Source organism: Ahaetulla prasina, chromosome 7, assembly GCF_028640845.1.
Source record: "Ahaetulla prasina isolate Xishuangbanna chromosome 7, ASM2864084v1, whole genome shotgun sequence".
NCBI classification, from domain to species: Eukaryota; Metazoa; Chordata; class Lepidosauria; order Squamata; family Colubridae; genus Ahaetulla; species Ahaetulla prasina.
Window position 1 is genome coordinate 31,071,972 of NC_080545.1, and position 26,889 is coordinate 31,098,860.

Genomic DNA, 26,889 nt, shown 5'->3' on the forward strand with positions numbered 1-26,889 from the left:
CTGAATTAATTTGACTGATATAGTGTGACCTGCATGAAATAAGCTGGGTTTGATCATAAAGCAGGTGGGTTTGATCATAAAGATAAAATGAATAAAGATAGAATGAATAAATGCAGAATAAGTACAGAATAGGCAAAACAAACTATGAAGGAAGAATAAGTAGGTTAGGGAAAGAGAGCAGGAAGATTGAGAAAGTCAAGTTGGATGTAGTTGATGAAATTCAAAAAAGAAAGGTAACAATAAGACACTGTATGAAATACATACATTATACTTACACAATAGCTTGAATGGCATGTATTTACAATGAAATGACATGAGTTTATTTCAAGCAGGATTTTGAAAAAAAAATATGATTTCCTTTTCTTTTTCTTTTATGATCTTTTTCTGCATATTCATTCAATTCTCACTTTAATTCTAACTTTCTTCGCATAGTACAAGCAAGTCTCCACTGACATCTATTGAATAAGATGTTCAAAAGCAAATGATCTTCATGCTTTAATTAATTTTAGCTAAAGGGTGAAAACCTTAAGGATGAGCAAATAAGAAGTTTCTTTTATTGAGGGGGCAAAAAATTGAATAAATATTAAATATAATTTATCTTATCTACTAATTTTCCATTTTGTAACTAAAGATAAAAAAACAGTAAACCCTAGAATGAATTAAATTTTATTTAATTTTTAATTAAAAATTTTAATTTTTAATTTTTAATTAAATAATTTTTAATTATTTTTAATAACAAACGCTTCTGTTTCGTGTCTCATCTCATATCTTATGGCATACTAATTGTTTACTCTGAACTATGCATAAATCACAAGTATGCAAATATTCCCCCCTCCTCTGAACTAAAAAATTAAAAATGTAAAACATTTTATTTATAAGACCCGTTGGCAGACAATGCAGACATGAAACTTTTGTAGTGAATACATGGGACATCTGCCAGGTCTTCTGCAGAATGCCAGTTACAATACAACGGCCAGTTCCAAGATTCAGTCAAAGTAACTTGTGAGTCTCATTTCAGTGAAATATGCATCAGTAAGCACTACTGATGCAATAGTACGTTGGAAATACTTGCGCTGAATTTTTTTTTCAATTAATATATATTGTTCAAGTGATACATCATATTTAGACAATGTGGCCCTTCCTGAAGCCTCAGTCACTATCAGATAGGAAAAAAAAATAAACATTCGTTTAAGGAATCCAATATAAATAGGATTTTATTTCATTGTCCATGTCAACCTCTTTGAAATCTTCAAGTGCAAAATAGATTTAAATTTTATTTTAAAACTTATCTCATTTTTTTAAAAAAAGAATTCAAAATAAAGAAAGGCATTTTTCTACAGAAATATTTCAAATTTATTTAGACTCTTAGATCATTTCTAACTTTCTAAAATCAGATTTTTAATCACTCTTTTGCAGTTAATTAAAAGAAGTCTTCAAAACTGTATTTAAAATATCTCTAGCGAAGGATTGAAGGAAACTCATCCAGTGTTGTTGACCCAAATGTTCCTGATAGTTTAAAATATTTTCAAACTGTTAATACCCTTATCTTGCTTATTTTAAAGTCCATTTGCACCACTTTCTCATGATTTTTTTGTCCAAAAATATATTAACATGAAATTTTAATTCTGGAACTTATTTATTTTTAAATTTTAGAAATTCAAGAACTGCAAATATCCCACTTGGAATGAATGCTTGCATCAATGAAGGCTGAATTAGGTTGTAGGGAAAAAAATATACCACACAGGCTGTGGAGAAAATAGGAGAGAAGAACACTGTATTATGTATGTTCAATCACCTTCATAGTTACTTAAAAAAATAACAGTGGGAAAAAATAAATAAAATAAAATATTCATCCAATAAATATTTTCTGTTTAATAAGTTGGAAGGAAATAAAAGATGGGAAAATAATTTTTATCCTCCTGTAATAAAATATTCAATTTTTTGGGATTGAAGCATGCTGTCCATAGTCTAATGAAAAATATTAATCACTGACAGTTTTAAACACATTTACCACAGAGTGAGCTAACTGGATACAATGCATTTGAGTAACACCTGAAGAAACTTGCTGAAGATTGTGGATTATTGCAAATACTATACCATGAAATTCCAAAGTGAGTACAATTCTTTCAAAGCCATAAGTCTGGCTTCGGTCCCAGGCCTGGAGTTGATGTTCAACGGCACGTTTTGTTTTGTTAGTTTTGCTATTAGATTATTCCAGTCTGGGCCGTCCATTGTTTTTACGTTTTCTCTAATTTTGCACGCGCTCGAGATCCACTGGAGTTGGACTGCCAAGGAATCAATTCTACGGTATGTACATTTAGAAGTAACTCTCATTTTGCTTTAAAAAACAACAACAACAAACCTACATCGACAATTTAAGTCTCAGTGAACTCGGGAAAAGAAACTTTCATAGCCGTCCTATACACTCACGTAAGAAGTCTCAGTGAAGTAAAGGCGGTTTTCTCTCCAGTTAATAATGCATCAAAACACATTCTAAAATTTCGCTGGAGGTAAGAGCGTCAGTTCGACAGCGGAGCCAAGTACCCCAAATGAGGGCACCTTCCCCTTCACCGGATGCCTTTAAACAGATTATCAGGTATGCTTTATTTAGGGTAAAAGCAGCTCTTTCAAACTTTATGAATCTATGGCCTCATCTATTAGAACGAATACGGTCCAAGTAATAGAATCACGAGGATTCCAAAAGTTTTCCCTGGCCGCCTTTTCTTTGATGGGACAGAATACGGAACACGTGACCGCAGAGGCCTTCTTAGCGCTGCGCGCCTTCTCCTGCGTCCGCGCTTTTCCCTGCGCCTGCGCTTGGGCTGGTGAAAGCGTTAGGGAGGGACGCTGCTAGAAAGCTGGGTATAGTGGGAAGAGGACTTGGAAAATTTGAGGTGAGGGTGGATGGCCAACGGCACGAATTTCCGCGTTGTGCCCGGGGGAGACGAGAGCAGTGAGAGCGACGACGATGGCTGGGGTATCGGGTTCATGTCCCAGGCCCAGGTGAGAGGCGATGGCGGCCGAGCAGGTGCAAATTAAACAGTGATTCGATTTCCTGGAAACGAGCAAGGCGCGGGCTTAAACCACGCAGCTGCTGTTTTTTCTTCACCACCTTCCAAAAACTTTGCTGTAGTAATAATTTTGAAAAGAAGGTGAAGTTAGAACGGAAAGAATGAGTAAATGTACATTAGGCCCAAGATCATCCAGTGATCTTCATGGGTAGAAGTTCCTCATTTCCTAATTTAAATCTTTGATCCGCCACAGCTAATTTTGTTCTTTTCGGTGTGTTTATTTGACAGGTGCATGCTAATTGTGAATTAAACCTGATGAGCACGTTGCTTGAGATCCACATGTCATAATTGTGATAAATGTATTGGAATCCAGTAGATTGTAGGTAAATGATGATCAGTCATTTACCCTCAAATTAGCTGAATTTGTACAATACTTATGTACAAGTATGTTGATAATTACTGGTTACAGTAATGACCAATGCGTTGTATCAGTTTTTCAGACTGAAAAACCTAAATCACACTAGTCCAACTATTAAGTTGATTTTCTCAAATCAGATTTTTTTAAAATCTTCTGGCATGAGAGACTGTGCTGTCTTAAGCATTTTTATAAATAAATCCCATGCTGTACAGTAGTGCTCTTGTTAATAAGCAGGACTCTGTAACCTTTTAGAACAGGGCTCTCCAACTTTGGCAACTTTAAGATATGTGGACTTCCTGGCTGAGGAATTCTGGGAGTTGAAGTCCACAAGTCTTAAAGTTGTCAAGGTTGGAGACTCCTGTTTTAGAGGATATCAGTAATTCCACATAGTACTAATGAAACATTGTAGAGAACAGTTATGACAACAGGAGTGATTCCAATTGCAGTGGCTATTGGTTGAATGCAATGATAAACGAGCCTTATAGTTGTGGTAGGACATTTTAATTAAGAGCTAGTTCGGTGTAGTGGTTAAACAGCAGGCTAGAAACTGGGACACTGAGTTCTAGCCTGTAGGAGCAGTCAACTGGATGGCCTTGGGCCAAACACTAGGAATGGTAGTGGCACACATGAAATCTTGGCAAGAAAACTGCAGGGACTTATCTAGGCAGTCACCAGAAGTAAACATTGACTTAAAAGTTTACCAGAAGTAAACATTGACTTAAAGGTTGCACACGCACACACACACACACACACACACCAAAAAAAAAAGGTAGGGAGAGAATTCTAATCGCATCTCATCCCTATTCTCTTTACAAATACTGGCCAGTGCATTTTGATTAGCTAAGCAAATATTTTGCCTTAACCTCTTTTCTGAATGTATACAAGTAATAGCAATGGCACTTAGATTTATACACTGGTTCACAGTGCTTTTTACAGCCCTCTCTAAGCCATTTACAGAGTCAGCATATTGCCCCCAACAATATGGGGTCCTCATTGTACCCACCTCGGAAGGATGGAAGGCTGAGTCAACCTGAGAGTCGATCTGCCAAATTGCAGGCAGTCAGCAGAAGTACTGCATTCTAACCACTGCACCACCTCAGCTCTTCAGTGCACCACACACAAAAAATACAGATGTACGAAGGTACATTAGTGGTTAAAAAGTGGTTTTAGAAGAATCAAATATTCTTGAATTTGTTTTTTTAAATGTTTGCTTGAGTTGTAACTCATGAAGCAGTTCATATAGTGCTTCTACTAATATTGAACTAGTAAATTTATGTACTGTAGCATAAATCTCTTCTTTATCTAGTGTTCAGATGAAATCTTGCACACTCAGGATAAAAATGAAGTTTTCAAAAAAGCATTAACTGCTGGAAACTTGCCTGTCATTGAGGAACTCTTAAATACAGGTATGACAAATTAATATCAGCTAAATTTAACACTTTTTGAAAAATTGGCCTTTAATGGATATCTGTACTCCTTGTCTGGTCACAGAATAATCTAAGATTGTGTTTAGTTAAATACTGTATAAGATCTTACCACATTCTTTTTCATCAAATTTGATTTTTGTGCTTGTGAAGGTCTCATTGAGAAACAGCTGTCTTCTGACCAGAGCAAATAGGTTAGGACCAGAATGGTCAATTTATCCCTTGTTGAATATGAAGTGAGATTTCAGATAGATTAATAATAGAAAAAAGAATAATAAATGTGCTCCAAGAAGAAATAATAGAATTAACATTTTTTCTCTGAGTTGGTAAGAAATATAAAATCCCGAACACTTCATAATGGAAATGAGTTACATATTCTGGCAATCAGAAATATTGACTATGAGACATTAGGCTAAAATGATTCACCTTAAAAATATTAAAGAATTAAATTGGTTCATACTTCAATTTTCCTATTTTGACATACTTTTATATGGATAATTGAATGTCTTTTTATGTGTATAATAAAAGTGATAAATACTTGTAATACTGTGCTATTTAGCAACGTATTTTAATTTGTATGAAACAATGTAGGTTTTGGCTTAATTGTATAAATGGATATTATGGCATCTTTTTTTACTTTGTAAAAAATAAAACTATTAAAATAAAGGCTATTATGGCTAGTTATATAGCAACATAACTTTTGTAGATTTTGCAGATACTACAGAAATCAAAATTTCTTACTGGTCTACTCATTTCATTTCTATGATTTGTAGCAGATTGGTGTGTGAAGGATAGAGTAATCTGATATTTATTATTTAATTATCAATCACCAGTGTAAATCATGATTGCCTGAACCATGAGATGAGAGGCAGACAGATAAATAGAATAAAATAAAATCTTGCTGGCTTAAAAATATTTTAAAAAATATTTAGAACTGGCTAAATGTAGCCAGCATTATGCAGATGTAAGCCACCCAAATTGGGAAATATTAGTACAAACTATCAGTATGTCACAAGACAATCTGTCCCAGGCTTGTTTGTGGCATGCTGTATTTAAATGCTATGGAGTAGGGGGTTGCTTTTTTGGGCAACCTATAATTATTAAAGGAAAAGGTTGGTCTAGGGTAGACGGATATTATAGAAATAAGAAACTGGCGGTTTTTTGGTAAAGGATTGCGTTTTATTGAGAGCATCATTGGAGAGACTGAATAGTAGTTGTGTTTAAATAAACTTCTGACAGAGCCATGTGTAGATAGTGGGTGACCCCATCTATAATACCTCTGCCTAATATTCCATTTTTTTGTGTAGAATTCTATAATAGAATATATATTATAGATTTGTGTTTTATTAATGTTACAGGCATAAATGTAGAATCTAGCCTTAAGTTTGGATGGACTCCCCTCATGTATGCAGCTAGTGTTGCAAATGTGGAACTTATGTATCTCCTTCTAAGCAGAGGTGCAAATGCAAGCTTTGAGAAGGGTGAGTTTTTATAAATGGACCATTTCAAGGATGTAATCCTAAGCATTCTGTATAATAATAAAAATGAATGTTTATTTAAAGAAACAGTGACTGTGCCAGACCAAACTAAACACATCATGTGTAAAGTATTATTTTTATTCTTTCAGTACTCCCAAAAATGCCTTGTTGCTATTTGTGCCATTTTCTTCATTATCCTGCAGTTGTTTAATTTGCTTTTGGTTGTGCCCTTTTACTTTACTTTTACTTTGTTTTGAGTGTCATGTAGAATTGCAGTTTAGATAATTTTAGATAATTCAGCCGTAAAACGAGGGTCCTACATTTTTATTCTTTAGCATTTGTTTTGGGAAGTAAAAGAACAAAATGCATGTTATAACCATGCCTTTAACCTACAGGTATTCTGAAATTCCCCCAAATCAAACAAATTTTGTCTGTTGTGGAAGAGTTTTAAGTGATTGTATTGTGCCTTACATTTCTTTAAAAGTAGAAAGACAGCAGCTTCATTCCCTGGAAGCTACAGCTAACTGGAAACCCAACACAAATAGTTCTTAATTTATGATCACAGCTGAACCTGAAATGTTGGTGATAAGTCATGGCAGTTGTTTTTTGAGCATAAGTCAGTGCAGTCATTATGTGACATGTTCACATGACTCCTTCACTTAAGGATTGCAGTCTGGCTCTTCCAGTTGTGGTTGTTAAGCAGATGGAGTGAAAAAGCTGCCCCTTGAAAGAGGGATGGCAAGCTCCTTTCTGTGTATGGATGAGAATTCCTGCACTGGGCTGGTGTAGGAGAAGGAATTATTATTATTATTATTATTATTATTATTTATTAAATTTTTATACCGCCCTTCTCCCGAAGGACTCAGGGCGGTGTACAGCCAAAATAAAAAACAAAATATATACAATTAAAACAACATTTAAAACATAGCAAATTATAAAGGCTGATAATTAAAAATTTAAATTTTAAATATTAAGAAAACCCAATTAAAATTCAACACTATTATGCCAGTCCCGCTTGAATGAATAAATATGTTTTGAGCTTCCGAAATATGTCTTTCGGAAGGTCCGAAGATCAGGCACTTGACGCAGGCCAGGGGGAAGTTCGTTCCAGAGCGTCACTGCCCCCACAGAGAAGGCCCTACTCCTGGGGGCCGCCAGCTGACACTGTTTGGCGGACGGCACCCTGAGGAGATCCTCTCTGTGAGAGCGTACGGGTCGGTGGGAGGCAAAGGGTAACAGCAGGCGGTCTCGTAAGTACCCGGGTCCTAAGCCATGGAGCGCTTTAAAGATGGTAACCAAAATCTTGAAGCGCACCCGAAAAACCACAGGAAGCCAGTGCAGACTACGGAGCAGTGATGTCACGTGGGAGCCATGAGCGGCTTCTGTTACTACTCGCGCAGCTGCATTCTGGACTAACTGTAGCCTCCGGGTGCACCTCAAGGGCAGCCCCATGTAGAGAGCATTGCAATAATCCAACCTAGACGTAACCAGAGCGTGAGTGACCGTGCATAAGGCATCCCGGTCAAGGAAGGGACGCAACTGGCGGACCAAGCGAACTTGGTAAAAGGCCCTCCTGGAGACGGCCGCCAGATGTCCATCGAAGGACAGCCGTCCATCCAGGAGGACACCCAAGTTGCGAACCACCTCCTTTGGGGCCACTAACTCGCCCCCAACAGTCAGCTGCGGATGGTAGTACCTGGGGGCAGAGTTAAAAGATCAATCACCCTAGAGTCTCTACATATCCACAAAGGGACTAAGTCTAACCTCTTGTGACTTCTGTTGACCATTATCCAATGTCAGGATAATGCTAATCTGTAATTGAGTAGATTCTTGTCCATAGGTATGCTTAGTAATAAATCAGTTTAATTGTAACTTCATGTATAGCAGGAGTGAAATGCTACCGGATCGGACCAGATTGGGTGAGTAGGTAGTGGAGATTGGTTCTGGTTCACCGATCCGGTAGCAATCACTGGCTGGCCACGCCCCCAAACCAGTCCACGGCCCGCAGTCCAGCCTTCGCAAGCTGGACACCGGAACACCGGGAAGGCAGCTCACCACCAGCTCGCCCTTAGGTCAGGGGCCGAGGCCCATTCCCTGAGGCCCCGGAGCCACCACCTGCCCCAACCGGGTCAGGGAATGCACCATTCCCCGACTCCGGCCTTTCCCCGGAGCCACCACCTGCTTTTCCTTCGCCCACTTGCTGCCCGCTCACCGCCTGTTCACCCTTCGGTCAGGGCCCAGGGATACCTCATTTCCCTGAGACCCCGGAGCCACCCCCTGCTCGCCGCCTGCCTCAACTGGGTCGGGGAATGCACTATTCCCCGACACCAGCCTTGTCCTGGAGCTGCCACCCGCTCTTCCTTCACCATGCAGCGTATACTTACTTTCTTCCAGCGGATGGCTGCCAGGAAAGGCAAGCGTCCAAAAGTTACTCTCCTTGAATATGCCACCGCCATTGCTGCTTGTTCCATGCACCGGCTGCGCAAGCGCACACTGTTTATTTCATTTATTTATCAGCGGCAGGTTGGGTGTGTGCTTGCGCAGCCGGTGCATAGAACAAGGCGGCATATTCAAGGAGAGCAACTCTGGTAACTTTTGGACGTTTGCCTTTCCTGGCAGCCAGCCGCTGGTAAGTAAGTATATGCAGCGTGGTGAAGGAAGAGCGGGCGGCGGCTCCGGGACAAGGCTGGTGTCGGGGAATGCACCCGGTTGAGGAGGCAGCGAGCAGGGGGCGACTCTGGGGCCTCAGGGAATGGGGCATCCCTGGGCCCCGGCCCCTGACCAAAGGCGAAGGGCGAGCAGGTGGCAAGCGGGCGGTGAGTGGGCGGCAGCTCCGGAGAAAGGCCGGAATTGGGGAATGGTGCATTCCTTGACCCCGTTGAGGCAGGTGGCGACTCTGGGGCCTAGGGGAATGGCGCATCCCTGGGCCCCGGCCCCCGACCCAAGGTGAAGGGAGAACAGGTGGCGAGTGGGTGGCAAGTGGGCAGAGAGGCTGCAGCTGCAGGCATCTCGCAAAAAGGGAAAAGGCAGAATAGAAATTATTTTTTTTTCCCTACTGGGTTCTGTGGGCGTGGCTTGGGGGGGTTGTGACTGAGTGGGCATGGCTGTGAGTGACATTCAGTTGGCCATGCCCACTCAGTCACAGGACACACCCACCCACCAAGCCACACCCACAGAATAGGTAGCAAAAAAATTTAGATTTCACCCCTGATGTATAGTCCTGAGCTTTCATTCCTGATAGCTGGAGAAACAAGCTCAGATCTTTGAGATCTATCCCCTCTGTACTGAGAACGGAACACAAGTGCTCAGCTGGAGAAATGAAGCTTGGATCTTCAAGATCCCAGCTTTTTCCAGCTCACCACAGGATCCATTCCCCCACCTTCCCCAGTGCATGTAGGACAGGTGAAATAATTCAGCAGGTAGTAGCAGGTTGCAACCTTCCCTGCTGGCTTCCCTATTGACTTTCTGGGTGAGTCAGCAGAGAACATTGCAAATGGCAATCACGTGATTGTGGAGTGCTTGACAACTGGTTATAAGTGTGAACAGGTTCCTTAGCTTCTGAAATGTGATCACATGACTACAGGGATAGTGTAATAGTCATAACTTCAAGGACAGATTATGAGTAACTTTTTGAATCCCTTGTAATTTCACAATTGTTAAATGACCAATTGTAAATTGAGGACTATATGTTGTCATCTCTAGAGTAGAGGTAGCAAACCTCCACATACCAATTAAAGAAGAAAAAAGCCAAGAGCTTGGTCTGTCTCTAAGTTCTGTTTGGGTGCACCCCAGTAAGGGCTTGTTGACTACAACATGAGAAATAAAATTCTAAGATGTGTCTTGGCCCTGATTCAACTGGTCTGTTTTTAATTTTTTTGAAAACTTGGTGTGAGACTAACATTGATAATGCGATATTTGTAATAAGTATAGTTCTTTGTACAGGTAATCCTCGAGTTACAATCATAATTGAGCCCAAAATTTATGTTGCTAAGTGACACATTTGCTAAGTGAGTTTGCCTGATTTTATGACTTTTCTTGCCACAGTTATTAAGTGAATCATTGCATTTGTTAAGTTAGTAATATGGTTATTAAGTGAATATGGATTTCCCATTGATTTTAATAATAATAATAATAATAATAATAATAATAATAATAATAATAATAATAATAATAATAATAATAATAATAATAATTTAATTTATAGACCGCCCTTCTCCCGAAGGACTCAGGGCGGTGAACAGCCAGTTAAAATACAAAACAAACCCATACAATAATTAAAAACTACCCCTAAAAAACTTATTCAATTGGCCAAGCTAAAATACAATTACACCCTATAAAATCACTAAAATTTAAAAACCCCAATAAATCCATTTAAAAGTTTTTAAAAGTTAAGCCAGTCCAGCAAGATGAAACAAATAGGTTTTAAGTTCGCGGCGAAAGGTCCTAAGGTCGGGCAGTTGTCGGAGTCCAGGGGGAAGCTCGTTCCACAGGGTAGGAGCCCCCACAGAGAAGGCCCTCCCCCTGGGGACCGCCAGCCGACATTGTTTGGCTGACGGCACCCTAAGGAGACCCCCTCTGTGAGAACGCACCAGTCGTTGGGAGATTGAAGCCGGCAGAAGACGGTCCCGTAAGTATCCCGGTCCTAAGCCATGAAGCGCTTTAAAGGTCGTCGCCAATACCTTGAAGCGCACCCAGAAGACCACAGGTAGCCAGTGCAGTCTGCGCAGGATAGGTATTACATGGGAGCTCCGTGATGCTCCCTCAATAACCCACGCAGGTTATTTTTGCTTGTCAGAAGGTCTCAAAGCTGATCGCATAACCCTAGGACACTTCAACTATCATAAATATGAACCAGTTGCCAAGCTTCTGATTTTCATCATGTGACCACTGGGATGCTGCAACAGTTGTAAGTGTAAAAAACAGGCATAAGTCACTTTTTTCAGTGCTGTTTTAGCTTTAAACAGTCACTAAATGAACTGTTGTAGGTCGAGGACTACCTGTATTTGTTATGTTCTGGTTTGTTCTATAAATCTGATGGTCTTTTCCAATTTGTTTCTTAACAATTGCTGTTTAGATGATTATTCAGTATTGATGGCTGCATGTACTGCATCTGGTTCAGAAGAACAGATTTTAAAGAGTGTAGAATTACTGCTTTCAAGAAATGCAGATCCTAAAGCTGCATGCAAGTAAGCCCTATGTATATACATACTGAAAATATTTTAAAATGACTGTTGAATAATTCAGCTAATTAACTAATAAACTATTTCATTAATCTTTTTATTGGATATCTGCTGTTATCTTTATTAGACCTTTTGTTTTTTAATACTCACTTTCAAGTTCATTTGACAAATGTTTGACCATTTATTTGTAATGTGTTTATATGTAATATATTCTGTATTCTCCATAAACACAGCTAATTAACTGCATCCAAATATGTCTATTAGGGGAATGGAATATGTCTTCCATTTAACCTCCTCAAAACTATTTGTCTGCGCTAGCAAATATGTTCTTGGAGATTTATAGCAGGTTTCATGGATGTAGAGAGGAATACAGCAATTGAAATTTATTTTTTCAAAAGAGAATTGTTATTGCACAAATAAATCTTAATATACATCTGTGGTTACATCAGATTGCTGAATAAATCATTTTAATGCTATATTTAGTTGACATCATATTTCTACAAAAGGGAGCTATTTAGAACTAGTAATGAACTGTATTATGATTGCTATTTCCATATTTTCTTCTTTTTAAAACTATTGTTCGTAAGAGCTATAGATTGTAAACCCCTGGGAGTGCGTTTGTGATTTTTTCCTTTTGTAATTTCCATTGCTATCGGGCAGTTTCTTAAATTGCACAGTACCAATAGATCTTTTCAGTTTTCCAATCTTGAACATATAATACAAATTTATATGTGACCCCTAAAGAGGAAAGTTCCATTAAACCTGTCATTGTAACTGAAATTTCAGCTTTATTTTCCCCCCTAATTTAAAGAGTTGAAACAGAGTTGAAACAGTTGCGGCAGCTAAATTGGAAAGAATCAAAACTTCAGGTTCTTTACTATATTAATCTTACGCATTAATTTTCAACTACAGGTAATCCTCAACTTATGACCACAATTGAGCCCAAACAAGTGAGACATTTGTTAAGTGGGTTTTGCCCCATTTTATGACTCTTTTTGCCATAGTTGTTAAGTTAGTGACTCATTGCAGTTGTTAAGCTAGTAACATGGTTGTTAAGTGAATCTGGCTTCCCCATTGACTTTGCTTGTCAGAAGGTCGCGAAATGTGATCACCCTTGACCCCAGGATACTGCAATAGTCATAAATATGAACCTGTTGCCAAGCATCCAGATTTTGATTACATTACTGGGGATGCTCAGCAGTCATAAGTGTGAACAATGATCATAAGTCACTTTTTCAGTGCCATTGTAACTTTGAATGGTCGCTAAGTGAACTGTTGTAAGTGGATGACTACCTGTAATAAAGTGCTTTGAGGTAATAATTTCTATGCTATAAGTATCTATCAATATGGAGCATTTCTCTGCTGGAATGAAATGATTTGAGTAGCTTAGATGATGGCCTGCAAAGTTGTATTCCTTTCCAATTTTTATAACTAGTCTTATATAGAATGTGAAAGGAAAATAAGAATAGGGAAAGAACTAGTTTTATTCTACTTTAAAAAAGATAATTTTGCTGTGTCAGTCTTATTACAGGTGAACAGGTAGTGGGGTGGCTAGAATGGTGTGATCACTTATATCTCTGAATTTTGAATAATAGGGAGAAAAGATTAAGCTTGTGCATCTTCCTCTACATTTAAATTTTACTCTGTAGTTGTACCAAATTGAAATACCGGTACATATATACCCTTTGAATGGCTAGTATAGATTGGTGTGGGTGGATGTTTTTAACCACTATAGAAAGTTAGAGCTAGATAAATGGCAGGTATTTACTTCAAAAATGACATGAAAAAATTATTTGAGTCTCCTGTGAGCATACCACCCCTATGATATCATTGAAGCAGCTCATATTTTTTCAGACTTTTGTACAAGTATAAGAAAATGGTTGCTTTAAAAGACCCAGCAACTTTAATCAGTTCCTTACAAGCAACAGAATATGTATGGAGATTCCCAATCATCCAGGTCATGGTTGTCTCAAAAGTGCTTTTCAAAAGGCAACTGGATTTTCTTGTTTTTTCCTTGAAAACATTTCACTTCTCATCCTGAAGAAGAAAGAAGGATGAGAAAAAATCCAAAAAAGTCCAGTTGCCTTTTGAAAAGCATTTTTGGGACAACCATGACCTGGATGATTGGGAATCTCCATACTGTTGCTTGCGAAAAGCTACAGAATATTTGTTGATGCCCATGGAGGACCTGAAAATAGAAAAGCTTCTTGAATATACATTGGAGAAGTGTTAGGGTTCCTGCAAGTTATGAAGTATGTATCCAGAAATATTTTTGAAGTGTACAAAGCCTTAGTAAATGGCCTTCTTCCTTCATACTACAGTGCTCTATAAGTCAGTCTGGGTGCTTACATTATGGTCTAAAGAAGAGTCATAGTGAGAGCTAGCTGGTGGGAGTGGGGAGAACATGATCAAAATTTGTTCTTTAAAGTTGCCATTTCAGCTTTTGAGTTTGGTTTAACTGCTGTCATAAATAATGTAGCTGTAAGAAAAGATGATGTCATTTCTTGATGTCTGTTGATAAACTTGATATATAGTAAATGCAATATGCAATAATTAACTAACTATAATGAAGCCACATCTGGATCAAAGGAGGAACAAAATGTTCCAGAGAATTATAAAATATTCTTCTGCTTGTGCACTCATAGGTTTTTCCACAGTTTTGGTTACTAATTTGGAGTTCTATGTGAAGCAACATAAAGGATGTTTTATTGTAAGTAGGAGCTTTTTGATGATGATGATTGGTTAATGTATGAGTTATTTAACCAATTGCTTAATATTTAATTATATCAGAAAATATTTATTGCTGCTGATAAGTATAATGTTAGCACTACTGTGTAATTTCATCGGCCTTGACTTTATCATTCTATGATGGTTAACTTTTTTAAATGACATCCCAGTATTTGCAAATACCCTGGGAAAAGTGTCACATTTATTCTTTAGTTAATAAACTTTATCACAAATGTATCTAAACAGAGATAGAGGACAGTTATATAAACTTAATAATTTACTGTAATATAGTTTCTTGTCATGGAAGAAAAATTATCCATCAGTTTGGAGCATTTAAAAAAATACTTCCTGTATGTGAGCTATACCTATTACAATGTTCCTTGTTCTAGAGACATATCCTTGAACATCAGTTTAATGCATATGTTGTTCGGCATATTTTTGATATAAACAAATGCCATTCAGAAGTGAATTCTACAGTATTGGGTTTTTTATGTAGTACATGAAGATGAAACACACACAAACGCACACGCAAACAAACAAACACACACACACACACACACACACACACACACACCAGGAAGCTTACATAATAAAACTAGTCCAAGGCTGAAAGATAATTGTATCCTAAAGAGCGCATATTAAAAGAAGTGGGATAAAAGATTCCTTCTTGCCTAGCACAGTGTTTCTCAACCTCAAGAGGTGGGGGTTTCTGGAAGCAGGTCATAAAATCTTAAAGTTGCTAAAGTTGCGAAATACTGGTTTAGAGATAGATATGTTACCTTAGATTAGAAGGAAGTAGGAAGAAAAGGGCTTGTTGATCAAAAGGTCGGCAGCTCAGCGGTTCAAATCCCTAGTGCTGCCATGTAACGGGGCGAGCTCCCGTTACTTGTCCCAGCTTCTGCCAACCTAGCAGTTTCGAAAGCACGTAAAAATGCAAGTAGAAAAAATAGGGACCACCTTGGTGGGAAGGTAACAGCGTTCTGTGCACCTTTGGCATTGAGTCATGCCGGCCACATGATCACGGAGACGTCTTCGGACAGTGCTGGCTCTTCGGCTAGCATGTATGTGCGAGGGAAACCTTTACCTTTACTTTAGGAAGAAAAGAATGGGAGGAACAGGGACCTGTTACTTCAAGGTAATTATTTGAATGCCCATGACATTCAAGTTGATTTATAGCTATGAGAAAAGATAAAAATTCAAATGGTATCTATATTTTGATGGCTGTTGGAAAGGAATAGGAAAGAGCTTTGCTTTGGGTTTGAAAGGAAAAAGGATTTTCAGAATACATCTGGGTTAATGTGTCATAGTGCAGCTGTGTGATCTCAGATTTTATGTAAGATTTTTAAGGATTTACTGGCAGATGCTGTGTCAACACTTCACACACTTCAGAGCATCTCTCCTTTTAAATCCAAAGTGCTGCATAGTTCTAGAGTACAGGGTCTTGAAAGAAGGATTTAAATATTTAGCTTATATTCTCTAGTGTCTGCTGAAGTTTGGAAATAAGCTATGTTGAGTGAGCAGATGATACCAGCTTATTTTACCTCTTATTATTTTTATTTGAGTTCCTTTTCCCTTTCCCTGCCTTTTTCTCCCAGTGCCAGTTACTTAATAGTACTGATTGTTAGTACTAGTTGTTTTGTATGTTTTAGTCAGTAATTAATCTTTGGTCTTGGCGTGGCTAAGCAGGAAAATCTTTGGTTTTTTTCCAAAATATAAGAGGTATTGCTCCATTGCAAGATATATAAAATTGATCTGAAATAAGGGAGTACTTAAAAAGAAAACATAGCATTACATTATGTCAAAAACATTTCTAAATACCTTGCAATATTCAAGCATTATATTTGCCATCACAAGCCACATTATACAATATGTATAAGGCAAAAAAGAGATTTGAAAATATGAAACTTGTAGCAACATAACATCAAGAAAAGCCACAGTTTAGATTTTTGAGGGAGGGGTTGTTAAAAATATAATTTTAACATCATTTGTCTGTTCTCTACAATTGTAAGGGTGGATATTTGTTGTATCTGCATTTCAGCTGGAGAAGAAATACATATTTATATATGTTATCAAGAGAGATAAGGCACAGAGATAAGTAGTTGATTTTCAGTGAAGCTCTGTATTTTGGTTACAGTTAAATAGCAATTTTAAACCATTTTTTATATTGATGTTTTTCTGAAAACTAGGCTGTAGATTACTTTTCACTGCTTTAGAAAAATAATGGGGCCTTTTGTTAGAAAATATTCAAAATATTTAATACTCAAAAATTGGAAGAATTGTTTTGTCTTTGCAGAAGTTATATTCACATGCACATCTGTTATAGATTTATACATTTCGTTAGAAGAAAATTAGTAATGCAATACTTTTACTTCTAAATAGACATTTGCAGATTATTTGGTTTGAATTGAAGACTCAAATAATTTTATAGCTCATATGATAGGATTTGAAACAGTAGTCCCTTCAATTTTTCTAAACTGAAAATTCCTAAACTCATATTTATAAATGCTTTTGACATTTTAATCTTGTAGGGTTGACATTAATAAAACACAAACTATTCTCTGCATCTACTGGAGAGACTGATAATTCAGTCCATATGGATGTCATATTCAGTAAGTCAGTCAATATTTCTGCAGCTGCCCAACTAAGTGACTCTTGGCAACTTATAATTGCTTATGAGACAACTAGTTGGTGGCCATTTTTAAAAAAATATTTGCTATTGGTGCTTATACCCCTTGCAATTTGCATACCGAGCAAATAGATCAACAGATGATGCTGTTAATATGGCTCTGCACTACATCCTACAACATCTTGAGTCTCCAAAGACCTATGCAAGGGTCCTTTTTGTAGACTTTAGTTCAGCATTCAATACCATCATTCCAGACATTCTTCTAACTAAGCTAAACCAGCTACAGGTACCGGAACAGACTTGTAAGTGGATCACAAGCTTCCTAACAAACAGGAAGCAGCAGGTGAAGCTAAGCAAGATCACATCAAATACCTGTACAATTAGCACAGGGGGCCCCCAAGGCTGTGTGCTCTCCCCACTTCTCTTCTCTCTGTATACCAATGACTGCATCTCCAATGATCCATTTGTTAAGCTACTGAAGTTCGCAGATGACACAACAGTGATTGGTCTCATTCGAGACAATGACGAATCCGCATATAGACGAGAGGTCGAACGACTAGCCTTGTGGTGCAACCAAAACAATCTGGAACTGAACACACTCAAAACCGTAGAAATGGTGGTAGACTTTAGGAAAAACCCTTCCATACTTCCACCTCTCACAATACTTGACAACACAGTATCAACAGTAGAAACCTTCAAATTTCTGGGTTCTATCATATCGCAAGATCTCAAATGGACAGCTAACATCAAAAACATCATTAAAAAAGGACAACAAAGAATGTTCTTTCTGCGCCAACTCAGTAAGCTCAAACTGCCCAAGGAGCTGCTGATCCAATTCTACAGAGGAATTATTGAGTCTGTCATTTGCACCTCTATAACTGTCTGGTTCGGTTCTGCAACCCAACAAGAAAAACACAGACTTCAGAGGATAATTAGAACTGCAGAAAAAATAATTGCTACCAACTTGCCTTCCATTGAGGACCTGTATACTGCACGAATCAAGAAGAGGGCCGTGAAAATATTCGCATCCTGGACATAAACTGTTTCAACTCCTACCCTCAAAACGATGCTATAGAGCACTGCACACCAGAACAACTAGACACAAGAACAGTTTTTTCCCGAAGGCCATCACTCTGCTAAACAAATAATTCCCTCAACACTGTCAGACTATTTACTGAATCTGCACTACTATTAATCGTTTCATAGTTCCCATCACCAATCTCTTTCCACTTATGACTGTATGACTATAACTTGTTGCTGGCAATCCTTATGATTTATATTGATATATTGATCATCAATTGTGTTGTAAATGTTGTACCTTGATGAACGTATCTTTTCTTTTATGTACACTGAGAGCATATGCACCAAGACAAATTCCTTGTGTGTCCAATCACACTTGGCCAATAAAATTCTATTCTATTCTATTCTATTCTATATTTTTATGGGTTTCCAACTCAGTTTGCATATATAGTTTTCCTGGGGATTTGCAAGTTTTAATATGTATACAATTTTTTTCTGTACCTGGTAAATAACTTTTGTATTGAATTGTACCACAGCTCAAGACTATCGTAAGAACAATCCCAACTGTGACAAATGAAAATTAAAGAATAGTCTGCTGATTACTAAAATGTTTACCATAGTTGTTATGTATTGTCATGTTTTTCTATAGAAAAGTTGAATATTAATGCAGTTCCCCAACATGTTTTTTTATTTCGCAACTCAAATAATTTTATTACAAACTTTTATTGAAGTTGTTGTTTGGTGAATTCAAGGAATACAGTATTTGTTTTCAATCATTCAGTAGTTTTATTAATATTTAAAACCCCTACGTCTTGTAACTTCCTTTTTTTACATAGCTCATCTAAATCAACTTCTAGATTCTCTTTATCCTCCAGTCTGCAAATTATCTTATCACAACAGGATATGAAGCTGTTTTGTCAGCCTTGACTAAAATGGTATTGCATCTCAGTGTTGAGACAGTGAATCATTTCTGTGTGTAACAATTCCCACTGTTCATTGTTTATTTTCATTTTATTGTTAGCAATTTACGTTCCAGTATATTGCAATAAATTTTAAAATGCTAACTAAGAGACTAGGAATTGAGAAGAGTAAGACCAAAGGTCCATATTTTTATAGTTGCCAGTCATATACTTTTTGGAATACCTTAAATCAGGAGGAATCACAAATATAACACTCTCCTGACCATTTCCCCTTCTCAGTAATTAGTACCAGTGAGCATAGGTTCTAACATTCTTATTTTATTATTCTATTATCTATTAAGATTTACAGAGAATTGAATGCTTAATTTAACTATAAAGCTCAGTTCCATCAGTACATGTGACTGTGATTTCCATAAATTGTTACTTTATGAAATATATTTACACATAAACAGCATTTAAAAGTCAGGCAGTCAGGTGGTCCATTTAGTACTATTGTATCTTCTTTTGATTGCTCGGTTCTTTAGATTATGTTGCAAATTTTCCTCTAAATTAAGCAGGAATAATTTAAAGATTCATCCGTACTTAGTTTCCAGTAGTTTTCTCATGCAAAGTATTTGCTTAAATAATAAAATCATGCCTGCCCACTACTTTTGTTGATCCAGAAACTACTGCCATCAACTTCATTGGCTCATCATAAATTGGTCAACAAGTTCATCCTGGTATTATATAAAAGAGATAGAGAAAAAAATGTTACAATTTTCTCCACATCAAGATTTACTTTTTAATCTCTTTTACATCTCTTCCTGATTTATCTCTTAATAGTTCTATTGTTTCCTTGACAAAAGATGCCCTTAGTAACCTTTCGTTATTTTTAGTGCTCATTTGTCATTTTCTAGCCCGTATACTTTTCTGGATTTTAGTAACTTCCAGAGCTAAATTTATATTTTCATGTATTCACCTCAAATCCTATTGATATAATTTGAATGTTACAATTTGTACTCCTTCAGAATTTTTAGTTTGTTTGCTGTTTTCTTGCCAGTTCAATTTGGTGAACTATTTAGGAAGTCCTTGCAGCCCACTTTGCTTTATTATACAGAGTAATTTTTATTATTCTAGAAATTTATGAGCAAGACCTTCCTCCCAGCTTTATTTCATTCACACATACCTATTTAGCTGACAGTACAGGTAGAAGAAGTAGCCTTTCTGAACCATTTATCCACAAAACTTTTAAATTACTGGTCTATGTTAGAATTCTACTTTCCAAAGTTTATTCTCAACTTCTTTCTTTTCTTCTATCTATAAAAAGTTTTTTTAGATGTTTATATATTTCTAACAAAAGAAAATATAACAATTATATCATTGAATTAATGGGATGAAAAGAATGTCCCCACTTTGGGGAGTTTTGGTGTGTTTAGAGATCCCTCTAGTGGTTTTAGATGTGATTAACAATATTATTTGAAAATTCTAAACTAATTCTTCTAAATAACATGCATTATAACTATTACTATTCTTACATCTGTAACATACAGAATAGAGAATAACTGTTGAAAGGGACCTTGGAGATCTTCTAGTCCAACTGCCTGCTCAAGCAGGAGACTCATGCTTATTGGACAAACGACTGTCCAATTTCATCTTAAAAATCTCCAATGATGGAATAACCACAACTTCTGAAGGCAAGCAGTTCCACTGATTAATTGTTCTTACTGTCAGGAAACTATTCCTTAATTGTCTCTCATTCCTTTGATAATCGTCCATCTGTTACTTCTTATCTCTTCCTCAATTGCTTTGGAGACTCCATCTCCTCTGTGACTGTCCCTCAAATATTGTAACACTGCTATAATGTTACTACTATTTATTTATTTATTTATTTAATCAAATTTTTATACCGCCCTTCTCCCGAAGGACTCAGGGCGGTTTACAGCCAGATAAAAACAGAACAACAAAATAAATACAGAATAAAATAATATTTTAAAAAACTTATTCAATTTGGCCCAAATTAAAATACCTTTAAAACAATAAAACCCACTAAAATTAAAACCAGATAAAATCTAAACTCCTATGGCAGTCCTGCGCGGATGAATAAATATGTCTTCAGCTCGCAGCGAAAGGTTCGAAGGTCCGGAAGTTGGCGAAGTCCTGGGGGAAGTTCATTCCAGAGGGTGGGAGCCCCCACAGAGAAGGCCCTACCCCTGGGGGCCGCCAGTCGACATTGTTTGGCGGATGGCACCCTGAGGAGTCCCTCTCTGTGAGAGCGTACGGGTCGGTGGGAGGCAAAGGGTAACAGGCAGTCTCGTAACCCGGTCCTAAGCCATGGAGCGCTTTAAAGGTAGTAACCAGCACCTTGAAGTGCACCCGGAAGACCACAGGTAGCTAGTGCAGCCTGCGCAGGAGTGGCGTCACATGGGAGCCACGAGTGGCTCCCTCTATCACCCGCGCAGCTGCATTCTGAACCAACTGGAGCCTCCGGGTGCTCTTCAAGGGGAGCCCCATGTAGAGAGCATTGCAGTAATCCAAGTGAGAGGTAACAAGAGCATGAGTAACCGTGCATAGGGCATCCTGGTCAAGGAAGGGGCGCAACTGGCGAATCAGGCAAACCTAGATTAGATGAACCTAATACCTGCAATCGTTCATCATACCATTTAGCCTCAAGTCTCCTAATCATCTCTGTTGATCTTCTTTACACTCTTTCTAGAGTCTTAACATCTTTTTTATATTATGCTGACAAGAACTGGATTTATAAAGAAAATTTTACTGAAATGATGCATTGTTTTTTCTTTTTTTAGTCATCTCATTTTTATGACTTACTAGTTGAATACCTATGCTTCACTATGAAACTATATGATCAGGCTTGATAAATCGACACTTACAGCCTGAAAATTAATGAGTAGTTATGATCGGCGTCTTCTCTCCTCTTCTCTCCTTCAGGCTTGCCATACAGAGGCCTCTCCTAACCCTTCTCTCCCTCAGGCTTGCCGCATAGAAGCCTCCCCTATCCTATCTCCATCTCTCCCTCAGGCTTGCCCCACAGAAGCCTCCCCTATCCTATCTCCTTCTCTCCCTCAGCCTTGTCCCACAGAAGCTTATCCTATCCCCCTTCTCTCCCTCAGCCTTGCCCCACAGAAGCCCCCCTCCCCATCCTATCCCCTGTTTGCTGCTGTGAAAGTGAAACTCCTCTGCTTATGTTTTGCATTTGGAACAGATTTGTTTTCAGGTGTGGAGGGGGTGTAGAACTCCATAGCATTAGAGCATGTTAATAATAACATAGGAAATACTAATGCTCTGATGGTCATTTCAAATATCCTTTTTAGTGAGCACCTAGAAGCCAAGAGGAACATATGTGGCAAATTTCAAGTTTGTAGGCTTTACGGTTCTGGAGATTTTGTGAAGATGTGTGAGTGGTATTTCGCTTTTATATATAGAGATTTTTTTCTATGCTTAATGGAGCATTATCATGATAACATTTGCATTGGCAGTTAGTTGTATCAGTTGGTTAAGCGGGAAACCTAGAATTTATTCCACTGAACTTAACAATTTCTGGACTGAGATTTCTTACAGAACATGTGATGCATAAATATTTATTTAGTTGACAATGCGGTTTTATTTAATTAAAGATTAAAATGTGCTTTGAATTTAGCTATTCTTTCTTTAACAGATATTATGAATTTTCCTGTAGGAAGAAAATGACTCCATTAATGTATGCAGCCCGAGAAGGCCATTCTCAAGTTGTTGCTCTCCTTGTTGTTCATGGATCACAAGTAAATGCCCAAGATAAAGGCGGTTACACTGTGAGCTTTTTGTATAATCGTAACTTGATTATTTACTTCCCTTTATGAAACTTCAAATATTTCAACAAGGTAGACTTTAAAGATATGGGTTCTCTCCTCCCCCCCCCCAAAATCACGGGCAATTTCTACTGCTCCAGCACTGCTATTGTGAAGTGGAAAATAAATGGAAATGTAGTCTTAGGCTTAATGTAGACAAATAAAAAGCAGAGCAGAGCCAGGTTAAAAATAAAGGAAAATCCTAGTTCTTCTCAAAAGTGTAACACAGCTTTATTTATCAAATTTATATGGTTGCGTATGTCACCCAAGGTGATTCTGAAAAGTTTACAATCAACACTTATAAAATCAATTAAAACAATTATTAAGACCAAAATTGCGAGAGAGTTAAAATGAAATTATTATGTGCAATGTAGCCTCTGCATGGGCTTCCTGCTGAGAGAGGATTCGCCAGGCCTGATGGAAAACTCATGTTTTGAGGGCTTTTGGGAGGCTATAAGGTTTGGGGTTACCCTTGCCTCAGGGCTATATTCCAAAGGGTGGGTGCTATGGCAAAAAAGTCCTTCAGATAATAAGGTCCCATGCCATGTAGGTCAAAAACAGCACCTTGAATAGGACCTGGAAACAAATTGGTAACCAATGCAGATCAAGGAGCAGAGGTGCAACATATATTTTTCTATATGTTTCTAGATAACTGCCCATGCTGTTGCATTTTGTACCAGCTAAAGCTTCCATATACTCTTCAGGGGCAGCCCCACATAAAGCATGTTACAGTAGTCCATTCAGGAAGTGACTAGGGTGTAAATAACTGTTAGCAAAGCCTCATGATCCAGGAATAGGTGCAACTGCAGCACGACGTTTTGTACAATTTAATTTATGTGCTCCCATATTGCACCTCAGTCAAATCCCAGTTATCTTTAGCCTCACTTTCTTCCCATATTTCCTTTCTTTGTTCTTCCTATTACAAACTTTTGTTTTAAACATTGGCAAGATGTGATGCTGAATTGGGATGTGAAGACAAACTAATCATATGTGTTATGTAGAATGGGATCATTCAGAAGTAATGTATATTCTGAAGTTTTTCTTTTTATTGTAAAATAAATATGATCACAATTGCTAATAAATCATTACAGGCATTAACATGGGCAGCATGCCACGGTCATAAGAAAGTAGTATTCAAGCTGCTTGAACTTGGAGCTGATAAGTCAATACAGACAAAAGATGGGCAGACCCCAGGAGAGATTGCAAAGAAGAACAGGCATTTAGAGGTACTGTTCTATGTGAAGAATCAATCCTTGAGATGTTTTAATTGCAGTAGGGGTATATTTTATAAAGAGTTTTAAACATCAAAACAGATATGAGTTATTTACTGTTCATATTAATATGAATGTGCAGTGCCATTAATGTTTATGCAATTGTCAGTAATGTCAAGTGCACTAATGTCTTAATGTCTTTTATTTTTAAACATGCTCAGGGGTTAGGACGTTGAGCTTGTCGATCGAAAGGTTGGCAGCTCGGCAGTTCGAATCCCTAGTGCTGCTGTGTAACGGGATGAGCTCCCGTTACTTGTCCCAGCTTCTGCCAACCTAGCAGTTTCGAAAGCACGTAAAAATGCAAGTAGAAAAAATAGGGACCACCTTTGGTGGGAAGGTAACAGTGTTCCGTGCGCCTTTGGCGTTGAGTCATGCCGGCCACATGACCACGGAGACGTCTTCGGACAGCGCTGGCTCTTTGGCTTTGAAATGGAGATGAGCACCGCCCCCTAGAGTCGGCAACGACTAGCACGTATGTGCGAGGGGAACCTTTACCTTTAATTTAACTTTATTTTTATACCTATTATTATTACCTATTATTTTATACCTATTATTATTACCTATTATTCATTTACCTGTTATTCAAAAAACTTACCTAACAGGTAAATGAATAATAGGTAATAATAATAGTGAACATCTGCATTTGTTTCTATTAAGATACTAATTAAAACAGAACAGAAAACAGGAACAATCAACTTAGTTTAAAAAGAAAAAAATGCATGAATTAACTATGTCTGAAAATAGACTGTACGCATTTGGCGTTTTATTAAAGAATTGTTCTATTCAAAGTAAGGTTTAACTGAGGGATTTGGACAACAAGGCAAAGGTAATTTAACAGATACAATAGATAGTTGACAGTTTAAGAAATACAATTTAATTTTAAAAAATAACCTTACATAGATAACAATAATTCTACCTTCCTTTACTGGGAAAAAAATTATAGATCCAATTTACTGGTGTATTCCCTTTTTGTGTGTGTATTTTCAAGTTATTGGGTTCAAATGACTAGGTATCTGGACAAGTCCCTGCAGGTTTTTTGACAACCTTTTCAGAAGTGTTCCAAAGGTGCTTTTTTCAAATCCAAAAAAAGACCCAGCAGGAGCTCCTAATTAACAGACAAAGAAGGGAACAACAAATGAAGCAATGTTGTCATTCCATATATTGCAGGAATATTGGAAAAGCTTAGGAAGATTTTCAATCAATACACTATACTTTAAACCCCAAAATACACTAGGGCAGAAGTTTGTCCATCCCAAGAATAAAATACCCAGGCACAAACTGAGCAATGTGATTTATGCAGTACAACACAGTGAGAAATGTATAGATCTGTACATTGGAGAAACAAACACAAGGAGAACAAACCTATCAGGACAAGATTCAGCAGTCCATCTTCATTTGAAAGAGAAAGGTCACTCTTTTGAAGATAGAAAAATCCACATACTGGATAGAGAGGACCACTAGTTTGAAAGACAGGTCAAAGAGACCAGTTACATTAAAATTGACTAGCCTTCTCTCAAGAGCGAGAGGGTTCCACATCACCTATATTCTGTTTACAATACAATACTATCAGCAGTTCTAAGAAGGTTCCACACCCATTTGCACTATTCAGATGACTGAGGGCAGAGATAAGCCTCCAAGTGGCCTCAACGATTCTCAGAAAGAGTGCTAACAACCAAATGACTGCAAGGAATAGAAATCCTTCCATCCTCCACCATTCAGTCAGAACTGAAGAAGCTTCTTGGATGAGAAGCAAAATGTGTTCAAGGAAAAATAAAGTCCAGTTGCCTTTTGAAAAAAACACCTTTGGGACAACCATGACCTGGATGATTGACAATCTCCATAGATAATTTTAGGAGTGCTTGCCACTGGCTTCCTCTCTTGCTGAGAGAGAGTGACTGGTCCAAGGATCACCCAGCTATCTAATTTCTAGCTGGTACTTTAACCAGTGCTCCAAACTTGCTACTTTATTTCCAATAAGTGTTTTAAGTCTTTGCATTCTCTTTATATGGGATACAAACTACTTAATATTGCCATTAAATAGTTTATATCTCTTTTAAAAAAAATGCAGGACAGTTAAAAATGCTTTTAGCATGAACTTCCTCTTGGTTGCCATAAACCTCTCTGTAGTTCCGTTTTCTCTGAAATAATGCTTCCAAGCATCTCAAAATATTTTGTTTTCACAGGCTAAATTTACTGAAATTCATTACATAGGTTATGTATAGTCATATATCCCTAAAGAAATCATTTTTTATGTTTCCGATAATAAACATGGTTTTTCCTGATACCTTATCAGTTCAATAAATCCTTTAATTTAACATCTTGGAATTGAGAAATAATTTCAGATAGTTTTCTTTGAAAAGATCAATTAGCAGAAACTGTTGTATTAGAAAATAATTTTTACTTTGTCAATGACTTCCCAATTTCTTTTGTTGTAGAATGAACATGTTGTCACAAGTATAAAAATGGTGAAAATTGTTTCTTGTAATTTTTTGTAGCTTTTCAGTTTACTTTCTTTGACGGCAAATCCTTTCCAAAGAAAATTCCAGAACCTGAGTAAAGAAGAGCCTATTCATAGATTTATGACTGGAGTTCCAGATGCCCTTAAAAGCCATAAAAGCAGGTAGACTTCAGAACTTAAGTTTTGAAAGTTGTCTTCTAATTTAAATCTTTGTTCTAGAGAAAAACTGCTATTAGACTTGAAATAGACAGTTTACTGTGAGCTACAGTTTTGCACTGCTAATGCTAAACATATTGTGCTTGAATGTTTAAATTGATAAGTCTTTGGAAATTAAGGATCTATACATAAATTAATACTGGATTATTGGGAAGATAATAATCTATTGGTTTCTAATATACATGCATTTGACATGCATCGAATTCATTTTTACTTTTGGAAAAAATTAATAGAGCTATTATAGAGCTGTAATGGCAACATACGGCACACGTGCCCAAAGTGGCACATAGAGCCATCTTTCTGGGCACACAAGCTGTCG

The 26,889-nt window shown here is 37.5% G+C and overlaps 1 protein-coding gene across 2 annotated transcripts in view; it reads left to right on the plus strand.

Annotated features, from left to right (window-relative positions):
* Window positions 1-2,879: 2,879 nt before the first annotated feature.
* Window positions 2,880-26,889, plus strand: part of ASZ1 (ankyrin repeat, SAM and basic leucine zipper domain containing 1) — a 37,683-nt gene continuing 13,673 nt past the window's right edge. Inside the window, exons 1-7 of one of the 2 annotated variants that reach the window (XM_058191567.1) lie at window positions 2,880-3,003; window positions 4,736-4,835; window positions 6,212-6,334; window positions 11,406-11,517; window positions 22,478-22,589; window positions 23,717-23,851; window positions 26,392-26,516. In XM_058191567.1, the coding sequence (XP_058047550.1) occupies window positions 2,905-3,003; window positions 4,736-4,835; window positions 6,212-6,334; window positions 11,406-11,517; window positions 22,478-22,589; window positions 23,717-23,851; window positions 26,392-26,516 (806 nt within the window). In that variant the 5' untranslated portion in view covers window positions 2,880-2,904. The remainder of the gene's footprint in view (window positions 3,004-4,735; window positions 4,836-6,211; window positions 6,335-11,405; window positions 11,518-22,477; window positions 22,590-23,716; window positions 23,852-26,391; window positions 26,517-26,889) is intronic. The other variant, XM_058191568.1, reaches the window with a different exon arrangement.